This window comes from Berghia stephanieae, chromosome 1 (genome assembly GCF_034508935.2).
Source record: "Berghia stephanieae isolate SIO BIC M18660-M18661 chromosome 1, UCSD_Bste_1.3, whole genome shotgun sequence".
Lineage (NCBI taxonomy): Eukaryota > Metazoa > Mollusca > Gastropoda > Nudibranchia > Aeolidiidae > Berghia > Berghia stephanieae.
The window spans coordinates 136,888,027-136,900,526 of NC_088360.1; the positions used below are offsets into that span (position 1 = coordinate 136,888,027).

Below are 12,500 nucleotides of genomic sequence, written 5' to 3' on the forward strand. Positions count from 1 at the left end.
CGTAGCAGAAGGGGATGATTTTTAAATTGTTTTTTAAATGAATAGAAATAACCCACAGTTTCCTGTTTGTGCCTATACATTCAATTTCCAGCAGCTGTTTCATCCTGACAAAATACTGTTTGGAGACGATGTGTCACATATTTTGGAAACTGGTTCTAAAGACTTTTCAAGACAAAGACAGAGACAATCCTTTGCTCTAAATGTATGAGCATGGGTGATTCTTGTTGACACCAGACATCTTGTTTGATGAATTATTTATATTCCTTCGTGGAAAGCCTAGGCAATGATATCTTATGATTATGTGGTGGAAGGGCGTTATTTAAAAAAGAAATGTTATGAGCATTTCCTCGAATCCAGTGTTCTATTGGTTGAGGAAAAATGAAAGTTCATGGTATTTATTTCATCGTTCAATTCAACTTTCAGGTTGACTGTGGAGGAACACATTTGGTTCTATGCCAGATTGAAGGGGCGTACGAATGCCGAGGTGAAGCCAGAGATGGGTCAGATGATTCAAGATATTGGATTGCCGCACAAGAAGAAGGAGAAATCCCAAAATCTGTCAGGTATTTTATTTAATCAGCCAGATGTCATGAATGCAACTTCTTCTTCTTCTTTCAGCCTTTTATAAGTAGATGAATTATATGACTGGTCCTGTTTCAACAGACTTAAGTAATATCTTGAGTCTCTTTAATTTTTCAAAGAGAAGTAATTGCCTACTGTCAAGAAAAACAAAGACAGAGAGACACAGGAAATCCTTCGTCCTTCAAGGTGTACGGTCGTATAATTCTTATCTACATCTACTTTAAGCTATTTTATGATGTAAGCAATTAGTTAAAGTTTTATTGCTATTATTATTATTATTATTGTTATTATTATTATTATTATTATTATTATTATTATTATTATTATTATTATTATTATTATTATTATTATTATTTTATAATTATTATTATTATTATTACTGTTATTATTATTATTATTATTATTATTATTATTATTATTATTATTATTATTATTATTATTATTATTATTATTATTATTATTATTATTATTATTATTATTATTATTATAGTTTCAAAGTTTCAAAAGTTTATTTTTAGGCAAACAGTGACTTGTGTTTTTTGTTTTCTATTTGCCTTCAGTGCAAAGAAAATTACATCAATATAATATTGTAATTTTTCAGTAACTTTCTCCTTTATTTTCCAAACAATGTCAATAATGACAATTACGCCACCTCCCATCCCTAACCTTCCTAATTTACCTTTGACACTGAATAGTTATATTCTTGTTCATCCCCAGGTGGAATGAAGCGTAAACTGTCTGTAGCCATAGCCTTTGTCGGAGGGTCAAGGACGGTCATCTTAGATGAACCCACAGCTGGTGTTGACCCCTATGCCAGGAGGGCTATCTGGGAATTGCTGCTCAAATTTAGAAAAGGTATTTTAACCCTTTGAAGGCCAGTCTGAATTTCTGTCAAATTGGAATTTTTATCTTACTTTATCTGGTTATGACAGCGATCCAAACAATTTTCACTCTTTCTCTTTCTCTCTCTCTCTCTCTCTCTCTCTCTCTTTCTCTCTCTCTCTCTCTCTCTTTCTCTCTCTCTCTCTCTCTCTCTCTCTCTCTCTCTCTCTCTCTCTCTCTCTCTCTCTCTCTCTCTCCCTCTCTCCTTGGGACGTGTCCTATTAAAATCTCATGCAGGGCAACACTGAGGAATTTGAGAGAATGGATTGTAGATGCCCATTTAAAAAGAGAGTTGCCAAATTAGTAAAAACTAAATGCTCTAAACATGAAATCTCGTAATTTTTTAATTTTTTTTTTTTTGGTGGGGGGGGGGGGGGGGGGGGGGGGGGGAGTTAAATGCAATGATACAATGTCAATCTTTGATTCCACACCCAGGACATACCATTGTGTAATCCACACATCAAATGGATGAGGCCATATACGGATTTTGTGAATCATTTCTTTGTTTTTCTTGCATGCATTCATGTTGTATCTTATGTCAGTGTTCTAATAATAATCATAAAATTCCAATCTCCACTAGACCATATTTTACTGTTTAAAATTTATTTTGTAAAGCGCTTTGAGCATGTTTAGTAGATATTGCGCTATATAAAACCTCAATTTTAATTTTTAAACATTTTTACAATTGAATACAATTGAATGCACATCTAGGTTGTACCATTTTGTTTTCCACACATCACATGGATGAAGCCATATACGGATTTTGTGAATCATTTCTTTGTTTTTCTTGCATGCATTCATGTTGTAGTTTATGCAAGTGTTCTAATAATAATAATATAATTCTAATCTCCACTAGACCATATTTTACAATTGAATATAATTATAAAATTTCAATCCCTGATTGTACATCTAGGTCGTACCATTGTGTTATCCACACATCACATGGATGAAGCCGATGTCCTAGGAGACCGAATTGCCATCATTTCACAAGGAAAACTCTGCACCGTCGGGACATCTCTTTTCCTGAAGGACCGATTCGGGAGTGGATATTACCTAACTCTAGTCAGACAGGATGAGGAGAAGAAGAGCAATTTGTTTGATGAGGATGGAGCCAGTGGTATGTTCACGGATACGGTGTCCATGAAGAGTCGGCCTTCTACAGCCAGCAGTGTTAGAACAATCGTTGATGTTAAGGTGTGTATATTTATTTGTAAACCTTTGATTTCAGCTATGACTTTCTAGTGGGTGATAATAATAATAAAATAAGTTATATATATAGCGCTCAACTTCCACATAAGTACTCATCAGCGCTTTACAATATTAATTGTCATTCAAACATTCATTCTTACCAACCATTCTTCCCCTCTTTGCTGTTATTGTCTTATTTTCACAAGTCACGTTCTCATTATGTTTACTTAAGTCCTGCATATCATCAAAATGATCAGCTGTTGTCATTGTGTTTTGTTGATATTTTGATGTGTCGTTTTCTATTTGCATGTTGTTGTGAGTGTCGTTGACTTTTATGTTGATCAGAGACCTTGGGCATCGTTGTGTGTTATGTACTCTGTGTGTTCGATTAGAGTGAAAGGGTAGTGGTCTGTGACCTATTTGAATATTTATTTTTCTTCGTTTCCACACACCACCATGACTTGGTCGTAGCCGCTGGCCATCGTTACCGTGATACCAAGACGATTCTGTGTCATTCCAAATGTTGTCGTAATACGGATAAAAATAGATATGGCACATCGTGACTAAAAATTTTAATGTAAATGTAAACAAAAATGTCTAATAAAATATTTCAAACACTGGGATCTACACCACTAAAATATTAATTTATCTAAAAATGCTCTTATGAATTTACAAGAAATATGTATCACAGTATAGAATAAAACTTTATAAAAACGACTGTATAAAATATTCCAAACTTTTAGAAATCAAGAAAAATCACACAATTAGTGAGAGGAACAACAACATGTCTGCCGGTTAGGCAAACTACACATCTGTTTTATACTGTTTTGTTTTATTTACATGATCTATTTTCTACTAATACCTGCAACATGATTATATGAACTGTTCACCCAATATCACAGAAGTGTTACTGTATATCATTTTGTCTTCAAGTTTAAGATGTAAAATTACTCTGATGATTGTGCCTTGGGTATAAAATAGTTTAAACACTAATATTTTGTATTCATCAGTTGTTGTTGTTTGTTTTATTGGGAGGTTTTTTGGTGTTTTTTTGTCTCTCCATAAAATAATCCTTTATATATTTTTTCATTAGCCCATGGCAGTCTCACCCGAGCCAGGAAAAACTATTTCACCAATGGTATTTTTTTATTGGTTGTTGTTTGGTGTCCTATATTAATTTTGATGCACTGTTGTTAAGACTCCGCACTGTAAAATGAAAACCTTTTATGTTCAATACACACTCATGGTGTTTATGCTTTGACACACTGGTTGGGTAGCTGTATTTATCTCTTTATTTATTTATTTATTTATTTTAATTTGTGTGTTGTGTAATGGCTATATACCCCCTGTATTACAAAAGATGTTCGTGAATATTTTAAGATATTTATAAATTATAACAAATCAACAAGAACATTAAATATATATTTGTGATGTTTATGCTCAAACACACTGGTTGAGCAGCTGTATTTTATTTCTTGGCTTAACAACTGACATGAAGTAGGTACCTATGAGAATCTCTCGATGAAATTGGGCAATCTTTTTGTGAGACTGGAATTATTCTTCTTCCCTTTAATATCTACCTTCACATACACATCTAAGTTGTGACGTGTGTGATTTTTTTCTGGAAAACCCCAAACACACTGGTTTACCAATAGGGAAGAAAAGTTGTGACTTCACATCCTCCAATTCCGAAATCCTTGGAAGTGTGTATGTAACCAGTCCTTTGGAGGACTTATAATGAATATGTTACTGATTGACTCATGAGGTGGCACAGCTATTTTAGTGGTAGGACGTAAAGACAGAATCTAAGGATTACGTGACTTAAAAGAGCGAGGATAGATGATCTTCATTGACCAGGATATATATTTAGATTAGAAAATAAATACCATCACTCTGAAACCAAAAGATCATTCACTCACAAGGTATGTATTCAGTGCTCCGGAAGAGTGGTTTTACACTTTCAATGAGATTGGAGCCAATATTTTGACATCACACTTTTGTTCCCAATATCATAAAGGACATACTTTGTCCAGAAGTGGGCTTGAAATCCTACCAAAGATAATAGACGCTATAACACGATACATGAAAACCAAAAATCATCATTCTTTTGTTTTGACTGACGACAGATGACAGAAAAAGGATAGAGACCATTATATTATGGTACATGAAAACCGAAAATTATTTTGCCATTGTTTTTATTTTGACTGATAATAGAAACATGACAGAGACCATTATATTATGGTACATGAAAACCGAAAATTATTTTTCTATTATTTTTGTTGCTGCTTGGTGAAAGATTTTAAGGCTTATTATTATTATTGTTATTTAAACATTCCTCGTTTGGTATTTCTTTATCCTTTGGAGCTATTATATTTATTTTTGATTAGCAGTTATTTTTTTGTGCATATATAATTTTTTTACATGGCTGGGTGACAGCTTTTAACACTAAGCTGCATCACCTTTCCATAATGTCCCCCGTTTCCCTTCTCTCAATCTTGAACGTCCCCTGGTCCAGCCCCATAAAGATACACCATATCTTTTCAAACCATTTTGAAACCATTTAAAGAATCATTGAAATTTCATTTTGTGTACGTTTGAACTGTGATTACCAGTCCAAAAGTATAATTAATGTGAAACTTTGCATGGGTTCGAGCCTTGATAGGCACATTGTTGAGTCCTTGGAAAAGGCTCTTTACTCACATTCTCTCACCATACTCAGTTGTAAAATGGGTACCTGGCCGTTTACAGTGTTGTCTCTGTCCGAAAAAATTGTAATATCGCCTAACAAGCGTCATGTCACGTCCTACATCTTAAGTGTTGCTTTTGGCCAGGGACCTCTTTGTAAAACGATTTGAGCACGTTTAGTGGATATTGCGTTATATAAAAGCTCAAGATCAAGTTTAGAGTCATTTCTAATAGAATTAGATAAATATTGTCAAATATTTACAGATAAAAAACTGACAAATGAGCCGATTGACATCAACCATTTTTAAACCTTTGAACTCTGAACTTTGAGCTTAATGCAAATTTGCCTTCAATATCATGAGACATAGAAGCCAGAATTTATCTTGGCTTCTATAGAATTGTGGGGACTCAAAATTGCTTGCTTGTTGATTTGGTTTCGCAGTATTATTGTATTCTGTGTAATCAATGTGCATTATCTTAATAAGCACTTTGAGATTTAGACAAAAGGCACTCTGAAATTTGCTTATTATTATTATTGTTATTATTATTATTATTATTATTATTATTATTATTATTATTATTATTATTATTATTATTATTATTATTATTTTTATATTATTATTATTATTTATTATTATCCTCATCATCATCATCATATTATAATATAATAATAATAATGATAATAATAATGATAATAATAATAATAATAATAATAATAATAATAATAATAATAATAATAATAATAATAATAATAATAATAATAATAATAATAATTTATATTAATTATTATTATTATTATTATTATTATTATTATTATTATTATTATTATTCAATAATCTCATACTTTGTTAGTGTAGTTATAACAGGCATTTGGATCATAAGGTCCTAGGTTTGAGTCCTCCTGCTCTAGGCGGTGCATAGGTGATCCCTTGAAAAAGGCTCTTCACTAACATTTTCTCACCGTATTCAGGTGTAAAATGAGTACCTGGCTGTTAATAGCATTGTCTCTGTCGAAAAAAGTTATAATAATGCCTAACAGGCGCCATGTCTCGTCCTACACCCATGTTATGTGTTGCTGTTTGCCAGGGAACCCTTGTAAAAGGGTTTGAGTATGTTTACTGAATATTGTGCTTTATCAACGCTCAATTTTTGAAAAAATAATTTAAAAAATGTATTTAGCATTTTTATGAAAGTATTTTCTCAATTTCTAGTTTTCCATTTGAATAAAATGGATGTTGAGGGCAGATTGATGACTGAGTTAATAGACACAAAATGCACAATCATGCTCTGCAAACTGTACGTGAGGCTGGCTGAGTAAAACTCAGGAAGATGCGGCAAGCTTCAATTCGAGATATTAGCCAAAATCGAAGATAAAGTGTTTTCCATAGCAACAAATTTTATTCAGAAAAAAAAAAATCATAACTTGGGTTCTAATAGATATAAAAATAAAATTTAAAGTGGTAAATGATCAGAACGATGTGGTCTACACCACTGCATACATAACTCAATTTATTAAATTTGCGCATCTTTCCGGGTGTTCTCAGCCAGCCACACATATTTGTTTATAGGTTTGATCCGTTAATATCTCACTCGTATCCAACTCTTATCACAGCCGTCATTTGGAGGAGACACGGTCGACGAGGGTTATGATGAAAAGGGAAGTGATGGCAGTGACTCACCCGTTCCTCTGCCCAAGAAATCTTCAACCAAGATAATACCTGGTCGGTTTTAATGCTTAATGAATCTCGATCTTGTAACAAAATTTTTGTTACTTGTTACACTTAGCATTTATTATTGTCCATCTTTTACATTTCAGGTTTTTTATTGTAAGGGGAGATAATAACTCAGGGGGATATAAATAATAATAATAATATATTATATTTGTTGAGCGCTCTTCCATATCATGAGGGAGTGCTCAGAGTGCTTTACAAGGGCATCAACGATTCAATTTGGAAAATAACAGTCTTAAGATGCTTTTTAAACATATCTTCCGATGAAGAATGCCGCATTTCTTTTGGAAGTTTGTTCCCGAGGGTTGGGATGTTTCTAGAAAAGGATCGTTCTCCACATGACTTGTAAGAGTCCTTTCTTTGAGCGACAAGCAATTTTCCATTGTATGATGAAATAGATTGATATAATGGAACTTACCAGCCATAAGTTCCTGTTACAAAAAAGAAGTGTTAGGAAAGTCTGGTTGAGTCTTTCTATGAGTACTTAACCCACTAAACAGTGATTAAAAAATAAATAAATTGAAATTCATGCAACGATATGCACCAAGACAACTATTAACTCACTCAACCCTAACACCGACTATATCCATAGTTTTACCCGGGGTACTTTTACCCCATGCTTATTTATAACATTTTACTGTGACAAATTATAGGCATAGTATCAAAGTTAATGGGTTTTTTTTTTTAGTTTATAGTGAGTGGTAGTTGAATAAAACTATCTATGTGCATGCTCATTTTTAATACATTTTTTTCCAATTTTGAAAAGTAGCAAAAATCTCTAGGGTTGAGTGAGTTAAGTTAGGATTGATTATCATTATATCACTAAGATCACTTTCCACTGACTAAAGAGTTCTTGAAACCAAAACTACAAAGACATTAATAAAACAGTCTGACAACTCATTAAAAAAAAAAAGCGACTGGTTCGGTCCATAGAGCGTAATCTATTATACTCTGTTCACTTCAAGGTGTCAATAAAACTCATTGAATGAACTGGAACTGCACTTCTATCACAAATCCATTTGATATATCTAAAAATGAATATATGACAGCTTCAAAAAAGAAGTTAAAAACCAACAACAACAAAAAACACGGAACATTTCAGGCTTTAAACCCTTCTTCAGCCAACAACAAAAAAACCCAGTAAAACCTCAAATACATCACCTAACAACCAGAAAGACGGTAGAGAAATATTTCTGGTATTTGTTCTTTCCAGAAGTTGTTATATATTCGTTTTTGTTTATTACCTTTTACAGTCCACTTCTTCTAGCAGCTTTGTATCACTTTAAATCCCCATAGGTTTCCACTTGCCGAGGCTAACAGCCTTCATACAAAAGTACATTCCTGATGCTGAGTTGGTGGAAGACAACAGCATCGAGGTCTGCTTCAGATTGCCAGAGTCCGCCAACCACACGGCCAAATTCAGCAAGTTGTTTGAAAAACTAGAGATGGTGCATCATGAGCTTGGCGTGTCGAGTTACGGAATCTCAGACACCAATCTGGAGGAAGTAAGTTCTAACACTTACTAATGAAAGAGTGAAAATGGAGAGGCTTCGTATAGGAATGATACTGTATTGTACATATACGAAGCCTCTCCATTTTCACTCTTTCGTTAGTATGTTTATGATCACAGGCTTCAGGCAGCCCCTACCATTTTCTTCTAAAACTTAACTCTTTATGAGCAAGATTGGAGTTTGCTCGAACCTGATCAAATAATAAAAGGTTCGATTATTTATCCGAATATAACACAATAGACACTAAGCATTTTTTCTTGAGAGCAGTCATAACCATGGAGGGTGAATATTGATTTAGAAAATGTGAGTGGTACAGGCACTTATGATGATGATAATAAGAAATGAAATGAGTAGAGAAGTGTCAGAAGACAATAGAGAATAAAAGCGTTTGCCGTGATGGGGAGTTGAACCCTCGACCCCACAGTTACAGCACCCTCCACCTGGCCACAAGAGGAACGGTTTAGACAATCGATGCCATCCATCACTCATGAAAAAGTGGTATCAAAGTACCATCTATCTTGATACCCTATTTACAACTTCTTGAAGACTTAAGGTCAGCTTTTTCTACTCACTTCATTTCCTGTTATTAATCATAACCATATGGCTCAGGTTTCATGGAAACAATGCATGCACGTGAGGTATTGTCCAACATAAAGATTTACTTTGTTTTCATTGAAAAAAAAAATTAAGCGTCATGAAAATAAATGATGAGAGATTAATAATTTTTTTTAATGTAGATAAAAGATAGATTAAAAAGAAAATTTTGATGAAAAATGTATCGTATAATCTAACATTGTATGCTGAGAATTCTTTAATGAGACTCTTTTTTCTCTTGAAATTAACAAAGTATGATTAAAGTGAATAGCCTAATATTGAGATATTATTTATTTCACATGATGTGTCTTAAGATTTTATTAGTTGCGAGTCCTGGACCCACCTTCTAGGAGTTGTTTTCAAAATAACAACCTCTTAAAGAAATAATATACCAGCATAATGTTTCCAGATGGACTTATCACAGAAATGCAACTTTAAGATGTTCTTTTATGTTGCCAAGAGGGCTTAAACAAACATTTTTGAAAATCGTAATAAATAAGCCCATAGGTGTATACTTCCACTCTTTATTTCAATAAGCTTTGATATTTTATTTAGGTTTTCCTGAAAGTGGCAGAAGAGAATTGGGTGGAAGAAGGACAAGAAGAAAGGAGAAGGTCAAGGTTGGAAGAAAATAGTGAATGTAAGTACAGGCTGGTTTGGGCTAACCCTGCATTCTTGACCTCCTATGTTTGTGATTTCAAACAAATTCCCGATGTCCTTGCACGACCTTTGATCCGCGCATTGGCAACGAGTTTATGAATATTTTATTATACTTATACCCCATCCAATGAACTCACCCATATTATTTCTCTTCAAAATGTATGATATATATATATATATATATATATATATGTTTCATTTTACATCAATTGGTTCTCGAATTTAATGATTTGACCTTTCAAATTATTATTGGGGTCAAAATATCACACATCAAAATCTTAGTAATATTGGATGCATGGATGGGAGAGAGGAAAGGGGGTAGGGGGGGGGGGGAGGGATGTATCTTGTACTCTTACATACAAAAGATAAGAGGAATGACTCATTAAAAAAAAAATAATTGCGATAATAAAATTAGGTTTTCCCAAAACAAAAATGGTAATACATGATATTTTAATCCTGAAATAAATTAATCACGTCGTGAATATTCATACTTTCCTTCAATCAGGAGCTCATTTAATGTTCAGACCTAGGTTTAATGATATTCTTGCATACAGAAAGAGTTTGTTGTCTTGAAATTTGGTGTTGAAATACAACAGACAACATAATATAATAGTAAAGTCATAGACTTTTTTTTACAATGGATCATTTTTTAAGATATATTTAAGATCAACACAATAAAATTGAAATGTTAAAAGCATTTTGTTTATTTCAAGCAAGAAAATTGATGACATGAATATGTTTGACAAGCCTCTCAGATAAGAACGTTATCTCTTTAATTTGTAGAATGATATGATCTATGATTTGATTGATGTATTTTTAATCAATCTTTTGATTATTATTATTTTTTTTTGGTATATTTATTTATTTATTTACTTATTTATTCACTCATTCCCTAATGCATTCCTTTATTTTATCTCTTTGTCATTCAACATCAAAGATGGAAGATACCCCCGGCCCGTTTCCAAACTGAGTTTCAGAAAAAAAGACAAAACAAGTTTATTTAATTTCAATTTCCGTAATCGTGTCAACGCATCCATGGAACGACTCACCTCGGACTCAGGTAAATTTCTTATATAATAAATAAATAACAATGTAAAATTGAATGTAAGCTTCAATTTAATATACGAAAACAGATAAAATGGACGTTTCCAGTTTCTCCTTTATCAACAAAATAGGATAAATGAAACACTACAGACGAATGAGATTATTATTTCATTCATCTGTAGTGTTTCATTCATCTTATTTTGTTGATAAAAGGGAAACCTGAAACATCCATTTTATCTGTTTTCGTATATTAAATTGAAGCTTACAATCAATTTCACAATGTTATTTATTTCTTCGAGCTTTGAGCAAAGTGAATAAATAAATAAATAACCATAACTTGATCAAAATAGTATCTAAACCCATGCACATCTTTTTTAACATATATAAAAATAAGTCAACGGTCACTATCATTGAAAAATAAGTCATCGAGCACAGACAATGACAGAAAAACTTTTCTAAGGGAGAAAAAAAAAAAAGCTGTTTAAATAATTTAAAAGTTAACTCGTTACTGTCATTCAATTAATCTAAATAACCAGGACTTTGTTGACTATTCATGAATACAACTCATAGCTCATTAGTTAACATGCAACAATAAAATTCACGAAAATATGTGGCAACCTTCACCTTGAAGATATTATTGTATAATTTTCATGATCTTCTCTGGCATAAACATGACACTTTGACTTAATTATAAGGACACCTGTTTGTCCTTACTATAATTGTACCAAGCAAATCCGCTCAGCACTGTTATCTTATAAAAAACAATAATTTTACCAAACAAGTCCATGATTATATAAACCCACCCGTGTTATGTTTATTAATATCCGTTTATTCCCATCTTACCAAAGTGAGTACTGGAACAGGGAGGCGAGTCTATGGTAATCACGGTGTGATGTTGTCCATGCTCGTGTTTGATTTGTGTTGAATGTTTAGAATCCCAGCTGATGACATGTCTTAAGTATTAATAATTTTTTATTTGATTCAATTTTTTTTAAGTTAAAATGCTGACCTAAAGAGAAGTACCAGTTAATTTTTAAAAATTATTATTATTTACTTGCCGGTGTCAGGGAATCATATTGCATTGCTATGAATATTTTTAAAAAATATTTATGGTAATTAAAAAGGGAAGTAACACAGTCAATCTAACCGACAAGCAGATGCGATAGAATGTTCTGAGCTATTGATGATGCACAAGAAAAACACACAATTTATAGTTCATATATTTTCCAAGAACATCTAAAGTCATATGACATTCCATGTAGTGTTCAATCTCCATTCCGATCCTTTATCCATCCACCAACTAAGACAGTCACAATCAAATGTTTAGTCGTAGAAATGTGACACTTTGCATTACCTGCTTTCTGCTCATTTATCAAGTAATAATTGATGTTTCCTGATTGCTTTTAAGAGAAGGAAAGAAATTGACATCACTCAGCTCTTTGTTATGGGTTTTAGCCAGACATTGGATGAGTAGTTCTCACTAAATTGTATTAATCAGACTATAAACGTTTAAGGTTACACATAGCTTTGTGTGTTGGCACGTTATATCTGGCTGGTGGATGTTATGAGATTTTTAACTAAACGCATAACATCAATATGAATAAATCATTTCACTGCTAGAGAG

General features: G+C 32.7%; 1 protein-coding gene across 13 annotated transcripts in view; it reads left to right on the plus strand.

The window, feature by feature from the left end:
* Positions 1 to 12,500, plus strand: part of LOC144963302 (phospholipid-transporting ATPase ABCA1-like) — an 88,166-nt gene that overhangs the window by 37,613 nt on the left and 38,053 nt on the right. For 7 of the 13 annotated variants that reach the window (XM_078897212.1, XM_078897215.1, XM_078897213.1 and 4 more), the window contains 7 exons: positions 424 to 563; positions 1,300 to 1,437; positions 2,378 to 2,658; positions 6,950 to 7,058; positions 8,364 to 8,572; positions 9,728 to 9,812; positions 10,770 to 10,892. In XM_078897212.1, coding sequence (XP_078753338.1) covers positions 424 to 563; positions 1,300 to 1,437; positions 2,378 to 2,658; positions 6,950 to 7,058; positions 8,364 to 8,572; positions 9,728 to 9,812; positions 10,770 to 10,892 — 1,085 coding nt within the window. Of the gene's footprint in view, positions 1 to 423; positions 564 to 1,299; positions 1,438 to 2,377; positions 2,659 to 3,745; positions 3,791 to 6,949; positions 7,059 to 8,363; positions 8,573 to 9,727; positions 9,813 to 10,769; positions 10,893 to 12,500 lie in introns of all 13 variants that reach the window. The other 6 variants (XM_078897205.1, XM_078897209.1, XM_078897207.1 and 3 more) reach the window with 1 other exon arrangement.